This window comes from Bombus vosnesenskii, unplaced genomic scaffold (assembly GCF_011952255.1).
Source record: "Bombus vosnesenskii isolate JDL3184/JDL3185 unplaced genomic scaffold, Bvos_JDL3184-5_v1.1 scf7180000013320, whole genome shotgun sequence".
NCBI classification, from domain to species: Eukaryota; Metazoa; Arthropoda; class Insecta; order Hymenoptera; family Apidae; genus Bombus; species Bombus vosnesenskii.
The window spans coordinates 473855-493309 of record NW_022882965.1 but is presented as its reverse complement, the minus strand read 5'-3'; the positions used below and the strand labels follow the sequence as shown (position 1 = coordinate 493309).

Genomic DNA, 19455 nt, shown 5'->3' with positions numbered 1-19455 from the left:
CACACACGCACACATACACGGACAGGCACACACATGGACGATGTTAGAGGGAACGAGAGTCACGATCGAGCAGATCCAGGAAGGTCCTGCAAGACACGCGAGGTCGAAAGGCGAAACTCGAGCAGGCCGTTGCATCGGACGTAGGTACGGACTGGAAAAAGTGCACATGCTTACTCACGGGGCAAGTATTCAGGTTCGTTCGTCGTCTGGGATGCGTCTGACTCGCAGGCTAAGTCTCGACTGGTCGCTGAAAGCTTCGGCTACAACCGTTCGTCGTGGCTCCCACCTTTTCTCGCGGGCTTCTCTCCTCGCGATCGTAAAAGACGACGATGACGTCGCGCGCCAGGACGCGCTTCTCTTTCTCTCTCTTTCTCTCGTTTTCTGACGTCTCTTATCCCTACCACACCGCGTATGCGTGTCTATATGTGTGTACACTATACGTGTACAGACTCGCCGTGAGCATTTTCTACGTACGGGCTTGTGAAAACATACACCGCTGCGGAATTTATCTTTAGAATCGGCGACGCTACAACGCCCGATCGCGCCGCCGCTTATTTTCACTCGGGTCCTGGAGAGCTCTTGCCCAACGCGGCGATCCGAAATTCACAGTATTTGGGAAAAGACAGTGGAGTCTTTGATGGAGTTTGAGGCACATTCGAGGCATTGAAAGAAAAGTGGAGCTTCCTTTCTTTCTTTTTGTCGTCGCCTCCTCTCGAGCAAGTAACGTGGCGATAATTACCATGGAGGTGATTGTATTGAAAATTCGTAGAAGGATCAGTATATTTGAGACATTAATTCTAATGCTCGACAAATTGCGTAATTCGTTGTTTGAAATAGATGCGAGAGCAAAATATTGCACTTTTAAAAAAAGGTCGAAAAATTTCATTATAAATTCCATATGTTAAATAAAGTCATACATAACGCAATTATTGATATTTATTTCCTATAAACAGTAGAAAGTATATACATATTTTTACATTATGAATATGAGATTTATACTCCGATAGTGGAAATGCAGAAAATCTTCAGCGTAAAGAAATAATTATTTATCAATTGATTCTTCGAAAGGATCTTCGATCCTTAAAACTATCTTTAAAAAAAGGAGAAAATATATTGTTACGACTAAAACCGAGAATAAAGAGTATCATTAGAAGACTTTGGACAGGAATTGTATAACTGTACCAAGAAGGAAGCGAAGTAGCACTGTACGCCAGTAAAAGAGATAGATCCATTCGGGATTACGTTCGTAATTCCTTGATCCAGTTTCCATAGTTACCAAGATCAAAGTCATCGGGATTGTTGCAAAGTTGCTATAAAAACTTAGATACTCTTCTTCGATTACCTTAATACCAATTAGAAAAAAAAAACTTACCATTGATGGCCTTAAAAATACGTAGATTATTTATCGCGACAGATAAGATAATCTTCGTGGAAAAGATTTCTTAAAACGGGTATCAATTGTGTGACCATTCGCAAGACGGAAATGTAACGCGTGAAAGATAAAAATACACGATCGTAACAATGTCTCGTGTATCGCGTCTCCAGCAGGAAGATCCTAATATTAGGCGGCGACAATTTTGGCATTGGGGTTATAGGTATCTCGCTCGGTCTCCTTGAGTCAAGTCGTGTCATGGTCAATTCGCAATGACTCGGACAACGCTTTTAGCCTGGCCGTTTGTGTAATTATTTCAAGATTTACCGAATAATTCGAGCAATTTCCAAATGAGTAATTTCGATAGCGATCACGTGGAAACTTGCTGAATATTATACTTGATCTTTATGTTAGATATTAACATGCAGTCTTTATATGGTAATCGTCTGATTTGACGACTTAATTTCAATGGAATGCGTTCGTGATGGGAACGGTGAAAATTTCGCCAGGCAATTTGTCGACGCGCGAAATCTTTTGCGTAAGTTTATCGGTCACCACATCCCATACATTCATGCATCGGTCCGATTCAATACCGTAAAAGGAAAAAGTAGGTAAGGGTCCCTGCGCAGCCTTGACTCATATACCGTCTGTTTAAGTACTGGCTCGTGTGCGTTTATGAGCGTACGTACTTCTGACATACCGATCACCGGCGAAAAGTCAATGAATACGCCGCGTCTGTTTACCTGCGATGTGATCTGAACACGCGATCACATGGATACTATAGAAAATTCAATTAATTATCGTCGATCTTTTTCATTTTTCTTAATTAACACATTAAAGTGCAGTGATTCATTGAGATAATCTTTTATCCGCGATCTTTTTCGGTCAACTTACGCTATTATATCATATTTTCCAATATCATAAGATAAGGGAAAATTCCAAGGACTTGCTTGATATTTTCTTTAGTCTGTATATTCTTGAATTTTGCTTTTTCATATTGTACTTGTAAAAGAGAATTTCAAGGATTGTGTTGACTACTTTTTTTACACCCAGATTCTAAAACTGTATAATGCTTAACAAAAGTTAAAGTATTTATAGGATTATCATAAAGTCTTATTCTTTTAAATGTATATATACAATTTTCAACAACGCTATGTTTACATAACTTTTTCGGTCTACTTACACTATTATATTTTCCAGTATCATAAGGTAAGAGAAAATTCCAAGGACTTGCTTGATATTTTCTTTAGTCTGTATCTTCTTGAATTTTGCTTTTTCATATTGCATTTATAAAAGAGATTTTCAAGGATTGTGTTAACTACTTTTTTTACACGCAGATTCTAAAACTGTATAATGCTTTCCAGTATCATAAGATAAGAGAAAATTCCAAGGACTTGCTTGATATTTTCTTTACATATACAATTTTCAACAACGCTATGTTTACATATCCTTTTGGTCAACTTACACTATTATATTTTCCAGTATCATAAGATAAGAGAAAATTCCAAGGACTTGCTTGATATTTTCTTTAGTCTGTATCTTCTTGAATTTTGCTTTTTCATATTGCATTTATAAAAGAGATTTTCAAGGATTCTGTTGACTACTTTTTTTACACCCAGATTCGTAACAAAAGTTAAGGTATTTATAGGATTATCATAAAGTGTTATTCTTTTTAATTGTACATATACAATTTTCAATAACGCTGTTTACATAACTTTTATCACCTGATTCTTAATGTGGTAATAAAAGAAAAATTTTCTTGTCAATCGCGCATGGAAACTTGATGACATAATGATCGAAGTACGTTAAAAAGTAAGTAAAAATCCAAGCGATGGTAGTTCTTTTAATAATCTTCTGTAATTGAAAAATTAAATGAAATCATGTTGCACGGTGTTACTTTCAATTTCATCGAGCTTCATAAGGCAGCAGGGTTTATCGAATCAGTTATTATCGCGGTATGCCAACAATTAACAGAGAAGGCAACCTTGGAGCAACAATTAGGATGCTTATTATAAAGCAGTCCGTCATTATTTCAACGTATGCGTACGTGTCCTTAGTTAGTACTTACCTTATGCAGGATATATTGCACCGGCGAGGTCGAGGCACCTTCTGTCCTAATTCTACTTCATCGACATAAGCCTTTATAAGTAAGTTGAGTCACCTTCTCGTTAGCCCCTACTTTGTCATAAACCTTAATTTCTCCGTTGGAATTGATGCGCGATCGATCAATCGGACGAGACACAAACATAATGAAAATGATGAATTCTCAAACCTTAATTCTCTTCCAGTTGTTCAACTCACCTTTATTTTAGCTAAATCATCGTTTAAACCTAAAACAAGGGAACGAATGAAAAGAACACGGACACAGGGACAAAAGTACAATATGCAAGACGAATAATTTTCATCGCAAACTTTATTGTTACAACAATTATTGCCAAAGGAAGATCTCCCTCGAGAATCGAACGAAATCTTCCTACGTGCGACTCGGAACTTTTTACGATGGAAGGACCATCGTCCTTCCATAAATAAATAGAACGCAACAATAATTTATTCACCCTTATATCGTACATTATCGCTGCGATCGGCCGTGTACAAGCAAAATGAGGTATCAAGATTGTGACTCTTGAGGAAAATGCAACTGTGTGCACACGGTCGCACGCGCCATAATAAATGCATCGATGTACATGATAATCGACCGTGTGTTTATGTATATGTATATATATATATATAATATGTATATTAGTGTGTAACTCGGGTATGTATGTATGTATGTCAATGTGTATCTGTGCCTGTGTATATATGTTTGTTAATGTATGTATATATATGTATGTATATATGTTTGGTAATGTCTGTGTAGGTACATATTTATAATATACAAACATACGAGTAGATACCTTTTTTCATACATACAAGATACAAGCAATACCCTCTAGTAAATATATACAGCAGTGACAACGCGATTTTTTTGTTTTCTTCTGGAGGAACGTCGCGAGAACCACTTGAAAGGATATTCAAGTGCACCGAGTTCCTAATGCATAGTCGACGCCAGCGATTCCGTCTGTTCTCGATGGAAATAGTCTTGATATTCCAAGCCAACGTCTAATGCTTAACGGAATCCGCGATTTTCCAAAACTTTTCTTCTCACGAAAACGATCATGCTTGAGTCGCGCTGTTTGGAACGGCGACCGCAATTTAAACGAATTAAATTGTTTGCAAGTATTTATTACTTCGCGACGCGTGTATGTGTGAGAGATTTCTTACAGAAACGTTTAATTATAGAACGAATTAAACACTTAAGAATTTCTCAACGAAGAGATTAAAATTGTTGATCCTGCTTGATTATCGTAACACTCACACCTCGTTAATTAATTTAATTAATATATTGTAAATCGAAGATTGATCTTTTGTAAGAATACCATGCAATGTATCAGGTATATCTCCAATTGAACGATTAAAGACTGGGGAACAGACTTTTAAACTCACGAACTAATGGTAGTGTACAGGGATAATAATATATTAATTCTCTAAATGTACAAAGTATACGCTGTACACGTGTAGTCGTGCAATTCTCAATAAATTCTCCAGTTGTTGTTTTCAACGAGGATAAAATTTCAAAAATTTCCCATCGCGTTTTCACGAATCGTTTTTTACATCGCTTTGAGACACTACAAATCTCAGATGATTTATCGACAGTCGTCGAAAAAACGACAAACTACAAACAAAAATAGGCAGAAAAAGGAAGAAAAATTAACGGAGGAAATAAACGCACGCAGTCTTTCCGAAAGAGGATTTAAGATGCGTTTATCCAGCGTTTATCTGTGTACATTGTACATTTGAGCCAGAACGAGAGTCCTGCTAAGGAAACTGCAACTTCCTGGCGGTACATAGCAGTAAAACAATAGAAAAATAAATAACTAAATTGGCTATCATCGATTTGAGACGTTTGCTTTATTTTCTTTACCATCAGTTTATTCGATCTTTTCGGAGAAAAAGTAGAAAAATCTGAGATGATTTAAGGGAACGTTGAAGGAACAAAATGTCGTCTCGAATCGATCTCTTAGTTGCTAATATAAAGTGTTCCGAAATTATCCTTTCGTTATGTTGTTTTTAATGAAAGAAAAACTGTACTAATAAAAGGGACGATTAAAAGAATAGATAAGTAACAGATTGCTAACATTTATGCAAATTTATATTTTTATAAACAAATATAAAAAAATGTTACCTAAATATTGTACTTTAGATTTCTTATATTTGAAGCTCATATGCATTTTTGCATCCTTAAATTTCTTATAAGCGTATAAAAATTCTGCAACTAGACATCACAAAAGTAGTGAAGGATGACATGACGAACACAATCGTATAATGAAAAATACAATGACAAAAATCTACGGATGAATAAAGGCCGCTTCCGTGGTCGGATATTTTCGGCACACTCTATAAATACAGTTTAAAATGCGCACACTTATATGCCTGCTTTCTGTTGAACTTACATCAACGTCCTAATGCATTTTCAAGCTAATTCCGGAGGGGGAGGGTTTCTAAATGCGCCGACAGCGAGGATTCACAGGCTCCGCAGTCAATTCTCTCTTTCTCTCTCTCTCGTACATACAAATTTGTATTTTCTTTTTTTATGTGTTTTTCATTTGACTTTTTTTCTATAACTATCTTCGTTTTTTGCTTGACTACAGGTGGGTCTGAAACGGGTGCAAATAAAAGAAACCAGGATAAGAAAATATTTCGGTAAAAAAAGGGTGAAAAGAAGGTGAAAATAAAGTGCGCCGAGGGTGGGTTTACGTAAACGATACGAGGTATCGATCGATCGATCTTTACCGACAGGGGTACATACACGCATATATCATACATATATGTATATACAGGGTGGTTGGTAACTGGTGGTACAAGCGGAAAGGGGGTGATTCTACGCGAAAAAAGAAGTCGAAAATATAGAATACAAATTTTTCGTTTGAGGCTTTGTTTTTGAGAAAATCGACTTTGAATTTTCGGTCGGTACGCGTTATAACGGATCTCACTGTAGATTGTTGTCTCGATGGAAAAATTAAAAAAAAAAAATTAAAAAAATAACGTCAATCGAGACAACGATCTACAGTGAGATCCGTTATAACGAGACGTGACAAAGTGCACGCGTACCGAGCGAAAATTTAAAGTCGATTTTCTCGAAAACAAAGCCTCGAACGAAAAATTTTTATTCTATATTTTCGACTTCTTTTTTCGCCTAGAATCACCCCCTTTCCGCTTGTACCACCAGTTACCAACCACCCTGTATAACACATACAGTGACTCATGGCAGTATTTGAATAGGTATAATAATACAATTTTCATCGATATATTATCTGTGTTATACAAAACATTTTGAAATTTAATTAGCATCGAAACGAGATACGACTGTCATGTTCGTATTGGTAAAATTTCGAATCAATTTGAAAATATATATAGAAATTGCGAGACATTTAGTGCAAACATATATTTAGTAGAAAATTCGTATACATCAAGAACATATAGCATTTCAGTATATTAACATCACTGAAAATATTAAGGTTTATTAACAACAATAGAACGTTTAAATATTTTTGCTATTTCTGCGAAACATATACTTGCATTCAATTTGAAACTTCTATATACATTTTCAGTTTTGTTTGAAAATTTTCTGATACGATTAACGATAGTCACGTGGCACTATAGCGCTAATAAAATTTCAAAATGGATCGTATAGTACACGTAATATATTCATAATTTCAAATATTACTTTCGTCAGCCACTGTATATTTAACTAGAAATCGAACGACGAAAATATATAATTGAAAGGAAAAGTTACCCCCGACGTACGAAAACGCGCGTATTTCAAATCGCGATAACGAAACGATAACAGAAACAGTCATAAGAATAATAGTAACTGCTTTATTTAAATAATATCAATAATCATGGTGATAGTAATAATCATAATGGTAATGATCATAATCGTAATAGTATGTATTGCCGAAATATCTCGGTTAAGTGACAATTTGTTTCGCAACAGCACAATTGCTCGCATTATGCATCTGAATCTTTTCATATTGTTTCAACGTATTTATGTATAATATTGATACAGTTATCTTTTACGTATGATTAATACGTATGTTTTCACGTTTCCTTGTTTTCTTCAATAGAACAGAAATGGACCGGTCTTCTAAAATATCTCTAGGAAAGTTGATCTTCCACTATATATATATATTTTTTTTTCGTGCAATGAAAATGGAAAAAAAATATTGCTTCCTTATGAATAATTAAAAATAGTAGCAGGCACTTTTAAATTAGAATGTTACAAATGTATAGCTTGAAACACATGGCGTGAGTGGAACCGATCCATAACTGTTGTTTACACTCTTTAACGTTTTAACTCTTTAACCAGGCAATTAAATTTGAAGATAGGAATTGTTATAGACACGATAAAAGATGGCAATGTGTAGTAATAAAATGTGAAAATTAATATTAAGCTTATTAAGATATCAACGCGTTTCGATTAATGCCTTAAACGCTAGTCGTTTTATTAACATATATTGCTAGGTTAAAGGGTTAATTATTCCAGCGACTGCAATCGCTTTTAATTGCTCTTGCAACCTCACTCGTGCACGCATTTTTCTCTCTACGCAATTGAACATTTTCAATGGCACGTTTGGTTTCACGATTTCTCTACGCAAATCTACTCGAAACTATATCTTTCGGAAATTTTCCTCGAATACAAAGAGGACCGGCTTTCAGATAATAAAGTCGAAGTAAATATTAACGCGAATAAATCACATTCCATCGAAAGCTTATGTAATTTTGTACGCAACTGCAAAAGAATCTAACGAATACCGAGGAAAGTATATCTTTAAAAATATCAATTAACATGCAATACGTCTTGTAGAATTCTACGGCAGCTTCTCAACTTCTTTTCCAAAATCAATTTCTCGAGATTATTTCGTATTCTGCCATCTTCGAACCATTATCAAATCTGAAGATTTACTAGATAACTCGAATCACAAGGACATAAAGTCTCGAGAATTTGAAAGAAGAAGCACGAAGTGGAAGAATGTTTGCGAATGATCGCGAAACGAGCCACTCCATAAAATCGTCATTTTATCCTGCCATTTCCTCCGCACGCTCGCAACCACGTTATCGCAGGCGAGGAATTCGATTGTTTTCCGTTTTCGTCTCTTCGATCGCGATATGCGGTATATTGCTTCGATAATAATTCCCTTAATGCGAGACTTCTCGTTTTTCTTTTTTTTTTTTTTGCTTTTCTCTTTTCATTCGTTTACACGATTATCAAAAAACATACGACGCGATAACGTTGACGCAACGAAAAAGGAAGAAAAGAACGAAATCTTATGCAGTTAGTTAAGTAGACACTTAGACGCAAGGCTGATTTATAGTCACGAGAGGATTAAGATCGTAGTTATGCCTGACTATCGTACAAACCGGTTAAACAGGCATAGTTTCTCTTCTAATTATCTACAATTCGACAATATTAAAAAAATGATCGAGTATGCGGTAATAAAAACGAGTTAAGAATATCGTTAATTTAACGATGTATATGAAAGGATGAAGTAATTAGACGTGTTCGTATGATCACAGATTTCGACGATAAAATCTGAATTGCTTCTTGGTTTCTTAAATCATTCCATTTATCTTTCTACACGCAGTTTATACGCGGTCCTTGTTGGATTACATTTCTAAAAAAAACTTGAATTTATCTTATAGTCCCGCTTCTTTGGATCCTTATGGCTCCCGGCGTTGAACTCTTAACACATTTTGCACGTTCCTCATGATCGACACATGGTTCGCGCTGGCACGTTTGAAACTCGTTCTCGCTTGACTGTACTTCGAAAGGGACCTTCTCTGTTCCACAAAATTCCTCGTGTTGTTCGTTTCTTTCTGAATACGAGCACAAAAAACATCAATTCTGTGATTTCTATCGTTTGCTCAATTAACATCACTCTTCTTTCAATGAAACTTTTTTTTATGTACGATTAATCCGTTTTTCCGTGATTTAATTCCACTTGCTTCGTACTTTGCTTCCGATTGTACGAATAAAGAACGAAACGACCAAGATTAGTCAATTAATCGGATTGAATTGATTGTAAAATACGGGACAAACGTTAGAAATGGGAACACACAAACAGGAAAAAATAGAGCGATCCTGAATGTAGATAAATTTCGATAAAGTGAGTTAATAAAAGACAGCTGATTAATCTCTTCTACACAGAGTTAACACGATACCGTGTTCAAAGCACACACAACACAGAATATGTTATTCAGTGTGGAATGTGATATGCCGGTTTAACGGCTTGCGAACGATTATCGACAAACAATTGAAATTTGTGACAAAGAGAAGCGTAAAAAGCGACGGATCTTCGACTGATTGCGCTCAGAGAAATTTATTAACAACGATATTTTTCGTTGAATTGGTTCGTTTTGTCGTTTGAAACGAAAATTTCTTTTCTCTGGTTAGCAATAATACTTAATTGGCACGAAATCTTCTCTAAGCGCGTTTCCATCGATCCTAATTTAATCTCATCTTAATCCTCCCTGAATTTCTACTTGGAGCATTCCTTCAAGTACAAGCATTGGAATCACTCGCAGAACTCGAACGTACGATGCGATATGTTTGTTAAAAAAATATCACACTTTCAAGATCGCTAATAAACACTGGTACTGTCCTTTCGCACACTAGCTACCATATATATGTATATAACAAGAATGATAATACACGATACTCCATAAAACAGTATCTCGAGTTAACAAAGTTACGAGTTTATCAAGCTTCTGTGTTCATTTTTTTCCTCTCGGTCGTACAATCTGTGTCCACGGGTTAAAGCTTTTCCGGGCGATTTAACCTTTGAAATTTTCAGAGGTGCCAGCTTCGATGCAACAGCGACACGTAGATTGGTTCATAGTTTCTTATCGAGTAAGTAGTTTTACGCTACGTTGTACGAATCACGTTTCCTTATTGGAAGTCGATCGCAATGGAAATACTACTTGAATTTTCGTTGGAAATTTGTAAAATCAGTGTAAACGACAATTTGTACTCGAACAATATCTTACACCGATCGATTATTTATGAAAACGCATTTGTGAAACGATTGATTATTTATTTATTACATTTGCCCTGGATTTCAATGGTTAAATCGTAGATTTAAAAAATAGAGAACGAGAAAAGAGAAATGAGCGTGTTCCTAATCGTTGTGATTCTCAAACACGCTTTTTATTGAATAAATAAAGAGAAATAAGTCAACTACGCTAACTTACAAAAATGAAGTGATTTTTTTCTATTAGGTAAAAAAAAAAGAGAGAAAATATAATAAACGTAGAAAGTAAAAGACGCGATTAAAACTAGGAAATAAAAAGTTCTCGGAGAAAGAAGAAAAACACGGACCGATCACCGAGATTGCGACTAGATTTTTACCACCGTTTTCCTAAATACAACATGTCGACTGTCGAAAGCGTTTCATTCAGGACAATATATCATTATACGTGTACGTATGTGTTAATTGAACAACATTTTGGTTTTTTTTTCAAAACGTTCCTTTAACTTTGCTCTGCGGCTACTGTAATATTTATATATATATAAACTTTTTGTTCATTCATATATATATATATATATATATATATATATATATATATATATGATACGTATATATATACGTATATATATATTATATTCATATATATATATATATATATATATATATATATATATATATATATACATTACACGGTACCAGCGGCACTCCCGTTAATTAATATCATTTATCGTATCACGTATAATACAGTTTGCGCAGTTACTATATTTATAATATTCATCGAGATCGTCGATGAATTCTGCAATTGATTTCGAGTTTCGAAAGTGTAATGTTAATATTCAATTTTATTAACTCTGCGGAATATTTCTGACATGTAGAATTTTCTTTGTTGAAATCTTTCGAATTTTCGAAATTATAGAAGATTTTAATTTTTAACTTTGTAGCAAATCTAGTTTTGATATCTACAATTTTTTTTTAATCTTCCAAAATTTTAAAATCTCAGAAGACCAATTTCTTGAGCTCTGCAGAATATTTCTGAAATCTTTCGAATTTTCGAAATTATAGATTTTAATTTTTAACTTTGTGGGAAATCTATTTTCGATATCTATAATATTTTTTTAATCTTCCAATATTTTAAAATCTCAGGAGACGAATTTCTTGAGCTCTGCAGAATATTTCTGACATGCAGGATTTTCTTTATTGAAATCTTTCGAATTTTCGAAATTATAGATTTTAATTTTTAACTTTGTAGCAAATCTATTTTCGATATCTACAATTTTTTTTTAATCTTCCAAAATTTTTAAATCTCAGGAGACGAATTTCTTGAGCTCTGCAGAATATTTCTGACATGCAGGATTTTCTTTATTGAAATCTTTCGAATTTTCGAAATTATAGATTTTAATTTTTAACTTTGTAGCAAATCTATTTTCGATATCTATAATATTTTTTTAATCTTCCAAAATTTTAAAATCTCAGGAGACGAATTTCTTGAGCTCTGCGGAATATTTCTGACATGCAGGATTTTCTTTATTGAAATCTTTCGAATTTTCGAAATTATAGATTTTAATTTTTAACTTTGTGGGAAATCTATTTTCGATATCTATAATATTTTTTTAATCTTCCAATATTTTAAAATCTCAGGAGACGAATTTCTTGAGCTCTGCGGAATATTTCTGACATGCAGGATTTTCTTTATTGAAATCTTTCGAATTTTCGAAATTATAGATTTTAATTTTTAACTTTGTGGGAAATCTATTTTCGATATCTATAATATTTTTTTAATCTTCCAATATTTTAAAATCTCAGGAGACGAATTTCTTGAGCTCTGCGGAATATTTCTGAAACTGGCAGCTACTTTTATTGAAATTTTAGCGATTTTCAAAATCTTTAACGTTTATTATCCGAATTTTTGTTTTAAAAATGATTTCAATCAATACTTCCACATTTCGCTACCAATACATTTCAGAGTTCACCGACCATCTCGACAATAAATGCGGTATACACGTTTCCTTTTATGTGTGTACAGTGTACATATGTATAAGTATATGTATAATTACGTACAGGAGACAGACAGAACGTGAGACACATATAGGTACATGTACACGACCGTTGGCTATATTATTGTAATAAAAACGGGATTGAGGACTGCGTCCTAATTAGATTGTAAGTATTATTTACATCTCCTTCGTCCGCGGGTCATTTCATTTCCTCGTTTTACACCTTTCATTCCTCTCCAGCGCCTTCCTCTTAACGTTTACAACTAACTAACGTAACAACAAGTAATTGTCAGTTACGATAAGAGGTAATGAATGAATATATTTCGCGACAATTTCCCATCACGTGTAACCTAAACGTCGTCACTCGTAAAGCTCGGCGATTCGATGATCATACAATTTTACAGCTAAATGCTAGGATATGAACAAGCAACGAGAAAACGAATTATGTAACTGTAATAATGGCACGAGTTTTTCTTTTCTGAGAAAAGTGTGACTAAATATGGTTGTTAGGTGAATAAGTGTATAAGTTTCAAAATTCGTATGTAGTCAAACAAAGTGGTTATCCAACGAGTGTGTATGTATGTTTGGGACTTTATATAAAACTTTATATAATGTATAATTAATAATAATAATAATTATATAATATATAAAACTTTTGTAAACGATTTGAAAAATATAAAATATAAAATTTTCAATAGGAGATAAAAAAATATTTAAAAAAGATAGAAACAGGTTGTCTGCATTGAAATTAAGTCAATTGATAATTGCTTGGTACAGAAATCGATTAAAATCAAACTACGCTGCTCAAAATAATTAGAGGATTGTTATTATAAACGGTTCCATTTTGTTAATCAAGTAAACAAAGCTAGAAACATTTATAGGCTTGATAGATTGAAACGTTGTTAATATGACACTCTAATAAATGTTGACTTCAAGATAATAATTAAAAGAAGATATACAGATACAAGTAATGGGTATAAAAATTTATTTCGAAAAATCTAAAAAGACAAAACGAACCTCTAATTGTGCTAAGCAGTGTATTAATTCGTGAGATATCGAAACACGTGACATTATTACGTTTAACTAGCTACTTATTGAAAATCGAACGATACGATGAGACCTGACATATAAAAGATACAACTGGAACGATGGATTCTTGAATTCTCCACAAAGTGTTTGTATCCTGAACGAGTATTATACAGTCCTCTAATACTGTAGGCCGAGTTTTATCACGTTGTATAAGCTTCCTGGCCTATCCGACATGCTCCAAAGCTTTAGAATCATTAATTCTTCATCGATTCTTTAATTGCTTCGCGAGAACGCGCCTATTTAAATCATTAATTCATTCCATACGAATAAATGCAAGATTCACGCACGCTGGATGATTAATACTTCAGAAACTCGCGAATCAAGACGAGTACTTCTTCCAACCCACGCAAGCTGTTCGTTAAGTACAGAATCGAATATGATAAAGTATGGTGTCTCAAGTAACACGAAAATGCGCAAGGAATGATTAAAGACATATCAGATTACGTGTCTTCGTTCGACCTTTTCACCCCTTCCACCCTCCACGATCCGTCTTGATTCGCGATCAAACGCTTTCCTCTATGATTTATTCTTCTCTGTTCGAGTTTCATTTCTTTTTTTCTTTTTTTTTTTCTTTCTTTCGAAGATTCGTCGCTACGACGGTGCACCAGACCAAATCCAAACTGACTTGACGTAGGTTACAGGGATGAGCTGCTTTGAATTCACTCTTGCTGCAGTATCTTCTGATTTGAGGAAATAGAGAAACCTTTCAGATAATCTGATCTTTTCGCACGGATCGTTCCAAAGTATATCTTACTCTTAGAAATATAATTTATAAGAATATTTATAGAAAAATATGAAATATCAAACGACGATACTCCGAGGTAAATCGTAAGATTCTTTTTAACGAAATAATACCTATTTTGTGAAACATGAAAGACATTGTCGTGCCAGGACGATCGTTTGAAATGCTTCACCAATACTAATTCTTGACGACAGTAATACTGGGTTAATATGGAATTACCTGGCCGACGTTTTACGCGGTTCTACGTGCTCGACATTCTTTCGCGTGTTGCAAACCCTCGAGCTTGTTTACTCTCGTTAAAATGCACGTACTGGCGAATCACGCGACGAATAATTGCTGATACGAACTTTACGGTGCACGATGTGATTCGTGCGTACGCAGAAATTCGAGGATGCGTTCTCAATGTGTCGCAACAGACGAGTCATTATGTGCAGAAATCTGACAGATTGCTAATTCGATGACCTTTTCTTTTTTTTTTGTTTTAAGTGGAATGAATTTTCTTCGTTCGAAGTCGATTTGACCATTTCATTGCCCTCATACTCTTTCCAACAATTTGCTTTATAACTATAAAGCATATAATTTTTAGCAGAGAATTTTTTAAAAATTACCTAGTACAATCTGAAAGAGGACAAATCCATACAAAACGATGAGTGGTATTTTTTTTGCAGGAAGCTTTATTTTCGAATAAATCGATGTTCAAATTTTATCCAGTATGTATGTGTGCAGGTGCATGTAGTGTGATTTATGTCTACGTCTTATAAGTGTCTCTGTGATATTATTGTATTGCTCTGTGGATTCACTGCATTATGCAGTGTAGGCTGAAAAAGTTAAAAAACAAATTTTTTGTGTAGAATTTCTTTGCTAAATGTAACAAAAAATAATGTAGTCTATTAATGTATTCAGAAATAGAGCTTCATACGGAATTGTGGATTGTACCACAAATTTAGAAACATCCTGTATTTTATGATTGATCTATTCTATTATACAGGGTGATTGGTAACTGGTGGTACAAGCGGAAAGGGGGTGATTCTACGCGAAAAAAGAAGTCGAAAATATAGAATAAAAATTTTTCGTTCGAGGCTTTGTTTTCGAGAAAATCGATTTTGAATTTTCGATCGGTACGCGTCCACTTTATCGCGTGTCGTTATAACGGATCTCACTGTAGATCGTTGTCTCGATGGAAAAATTAAAAAAAATTTTATTCTATATTTTCGGCTTCTTTTTTCGCGTAGAAGCGTAGACGCGTTTTTCGCGTGAGATCCGTTATAACATACCATACGCGTACCGAGCGAAGATTCAAAGTCGATTTTCTCGAAAACAAAGCCTCAAACGGAAAATTTGTATTCTATATTTTCGACTTATTTTTTCGCGTAGAATCACCCCCTTTCCGCTTGTACCACCAGTTACCAACCACCCTGTATATGAAAAACATAGAAACAGTAACCTGTTTGTCTTTTATCTCAAATATATACCTGAAATTGTAGCCGGGTAATTACCTGAAATTGTAGCCAGGTAACTAAATTAGAAAAAAAGTTATATATAGTAATTTATATCATTGTTCATAACCTGAGATGGTCTCGAATGGGCAACCCTTTATAAACAAACAATAGAATCGACGCTATAAAATATTCTATTCTGAAACTTGAAAAAATTGTTCTGTCATCTAACTTTCCACATGCAGCTTCCTTTACTAAAGTATGCTACAATATAATTAGATCACTAAAAGATCAAACTATACTAAGATCAGCCCAAGATGCTCGAAGCAAAGAAGAATTTCAAATACGACTGTCATGCATCCTTTTCAAACCATTCTCGTATTCGAATCGTTTGTAAAGATGTGTATTTAAATTTGAAAAATCATCGCTTTGGAACGTTCCGTGCGCGATCGAATCGGTACTTCTTTATGAATTCCACACAAAAGACAGGGACTCGACATAGACACGAAACGCAGACGAGACCAAAGACACGACGAATGTATGATACGAGGTCAAATCTTTTTTTCTTCTTTTAGACGATCGCGTTGCGCGACGCAGATGACACGCTTCGCGACACGTCGTCGTCTGGGGGCAGTTCATTAGTTACAAATACCCTCGGCCACTCGGGGGAAACATTTACACAGTCCGATCGATCGGTCACTGGGCTCTCATTACGCACTTACCGCTTTGAGGAATCGTTCGAGGAAGATACAATAATGATAGTTGGAGATCGTGAACCTAATTTTATGCTCATTATTTTATTGCCATATCTGAAAATTGCCTATATAGGCGAAAGTCGTGAAACAATCTTACATTTTTCATTGAAATATAATCTAACTTACATATACTGTAAGTTTCAAGTATTTACATGACGATACAATCTCCAAATATCGCTACCACAACTTTTGCAGTGACCAATCGTTCAAAGCTACGATTACCAACTTACCATTTCTGTAGTAAGACTGGCTAGCGCCTCCTCGACGGTGGCAGCGATTCTCCCTCCGTCATCGTGACGCTGGCTGCCTCTGATCGGTGTGGTCGGACAACCTAAAATTATCGTTAATCGTCATAGTGCAAAATAAAGATCAGCCTGTTGCTGTAGCTCGATCACCGAAGCGTAGATACGTGTTTGTCTAGTGGTAGTGTTCGAGTCGAATCGGCTATCTATGGGAAAAAGAAACTATGGAGAAACTTTTAATTTATAATAAATGACCTGCTCTTCAAAAGGACCAGCAAATCATATTATTTTTCTTCTCGTTTTATTCTAAATCTCATGCGAAGAGCGTGTGATTATTGAAAGTGTGTGGTGACGTAATTTTTCATTTTATATAGATGGTCCTTTCGAGATTTTTACTTGTAGTTATCAAGATGCATCGATAAGAAAAAAAGCGTGCATCGTTCTAATCGATGACTACGTGTGACAAGAAGCGTGTGTAGCTATTTCACACAACGATATTCATATGCGAGTGTAGCGAAAAATCAAAGAGAAAACTAAAGAGATAGAGAAAAAGAAAATGTTTAGACTTATCTCGAGAGGTAACATCGGTTCTAGGCGATGCCCGTTCTTGCTTTAAAAGGAACCATAAAACAAGTAAAACAAACGTGTGTATGGGGTTTTCAGCGAGAATGAGATCTCGTGTACTTTTTTCTTTTGCAATTGTCGCTTTATTGTCGCTCTCATCGTCGAGAAATAAACGTGTTCGAATATTTTGACAAGATTTTGAAATCACCTAGACAGGACTAAGAAAAGTGGTTGTTGGATTGTATCGTAATTATTTAAAGAAACAACCGAAGATGCTCGCCCCTTTTTTCGTTTCAGCTTTCATACTGCTTTATTATTAATCGTTACTTTAGTTTTCGACGACGAGCACCTTCGCAGCATATGTTACACGATCGATGGACTTAAGAGCATTTTTTTACCGTGACACTTACGGAGAATAACCTCGAGACATGGTCTACAACACATAGGCGATGAGATTAAATTTAGGCACTGAGTTTTTGTTATTCGTTTTAACTTCCTTTTTCTTTCCATTCCTTTTTCCTTCGACTATGATCAATTCGTCGCATGACCTTTCCAATTCGATTCAAACGAGTACAAGGTATGTAATTGAGACTAGAATTAAACCTACGTAACGTAAGTCATTTAACAAGATTAACACTTTTAATTCTTCGTACAAATCAGTATCACAACGATGATTTCATGATTAGATGAATTTTCTTCAAATATAACGAAGAATGAGGTACGACGAGTATACCATGGCAAAACGGTGTAACTTAATTTGCTGTAAAACTCATTTAGTTTCCGGATTACGTAATAACGTTGGTATACAGAATGCAATCGATGTAGGTGGTTAACAACATGTAGGTTTGTGTCATGATCATAGAAACACTATCGTTATTTATCTCGATGATTATGCGGCATGTATCTGAATTAACAGCTAGCTAGTAACACGAGTCTCTATGTATTTTACACATTTATTTCAGCACGGAGTGATTCCCCGTTTACAAATAGCAGAAATAATATTTCTATCGACATAAGCTTAATATTACGAGCTTAATACGCAGTGCTTCGAATTACTTGGACAACGGTATACTGTCGCTCGTTTCAGAACACTACCTTAAATCGTGGCACGTTAATCAGACTTCTGATTGCTGGCGCGAGCGCCGCGTTGATTGCCCATAAATCGACATTCTTCGAAAATAACCTCGGTTCAAAAAAATATAATATCACCGTTGAATTAACTTGCACGTTTTGCCGTTTAATTATTCTATTTTCTTTTTTTTTTTTTTTTTTTTTCAGAAGATAAATGATTATAGTTTGCTGAATTTTGTCGGTTTACTGCTCGAGGCTATCCTTCTTTATACTATGAATGGCACTAAGATCAATGGTTTTTATACCTTTTGTATAGCGAAATTCAATAGAGACTATTCTATTTATCTGCGTTCTAACAAAAGCAACAGTAACTACTAAGCAAGTAACGAACGTAATAAAGAGAAAATACAGTCACGAAATTCTTGTGCACCCTACGAAGGCTACCTTTATTAAATAAAGATTCGAACGCTTACATATGCAAACTTGAATGGCCGAAACAATGTACATCAACGTAATTTGCTTAGACGAGCAGATGTCAATAGGAAGATGGAAGTCTTAAGACTTATGTCAGTAAAATTTGAAAAGGATTCAACAACGTAGGTAGGAGTTATGATACGTTTATTAGAAACACGCATTGTAAGTGACTCACAAAAGTATTTGAACGCTACATATATTATTAAATTATTTAATATTAATATTTTGTTGGACCATCTTTAGCAGCAATAGTGTGTCTCAATCGACATTCCATACTGTAAACCAATGATTTTGTAACACTACACTCAACGGAGTTCCACATTTCTATAATTTCATCTTACAATACCTGCTTTGAGATTATATGAAATTTATTTCATCTTTTTCCGATTTCAGCCCATAAATTTTCAATCGGATTTATGTCTGGACTTTGCGGTGGAGTAATTAACATGTGTGGTGTGTTATATACGATCCATCCTTTCACAATTCTAGCAGCATGCTTAGGATCATTATCTTGTTGAAAGTGGAGATCTTTCAATAATCCTAATTCATGGGCACTTTCTTTAAGGTTATTTTTTAAAATATTTAAATACTTATATTTATCAAGTATTCCATTAATAAATATCAAACTTCTGGTGCCACCAGGTGATCCAC

General features: G+C 34.7%; 2 protein-coding genes across 21 annotated transcripts in view; both read right to left on the bottom strand.

Annotated features, from left to right (window-relative positions):
• The window catches only part of LOC117235837 (tropomyosin Per a 7.0102), a 38077-nt gene extending 37741 nt beyond the window's left edge, over window positions 1–336 (bottom strand). For 4 of the 6 annotated variants that reach the window (XM_033498222.1, XM_033498219.1, XM_033498220.1 and 1 more), the window contains exon 1: window positions 179–336. The gene's annotated coding sequence lies outside the window, so the exon portion shown is untranslated. Of the gene's footprint in view, window positions 1–174 lie in introns of all 6 variants that reach the window. The other 2 variants (XM_033498215.1, XM_033498217.1) reach the window with 2 other exon arrangements.
• Window positions 337–6028: 5692 nt separating this feature from the next.
• LOC117235838 (phosphatidylinositol 4-phosphate 5-kinase type-1 alpha-like) overlaps window positions 6029–19455 on the bottom strand; it is a 37654-nt gene continuing 24227 nt past the window's right edge. For 13 of the 15 annotated variants that reach the window (XM_033498228.1, XM_033498230.1, XM_033498232.1 and 10 more), the window contains 2 exons: window positions 16684–16784; window positions 7269–9286 (listed from right to left, as the gene is read on the bottom strand). In XM_033498228.1, the coding sequence (XP_033354119.1) occupies window positions 9131–9286; window positions 16684–16784 (257 nt within the window). In that variant the 3' untranslated portion in view covers window positions 7269–9130. Of the gene's footprint in view, window positions 6067–7268; window positions 9287–14084; window positions 14201–16683; window positions 16785–19455 lie in introns of those variants that run through there. The other 2 variants (XM_033498238.1, XM_033498237.1) reach the window with 2 other exon arrangements.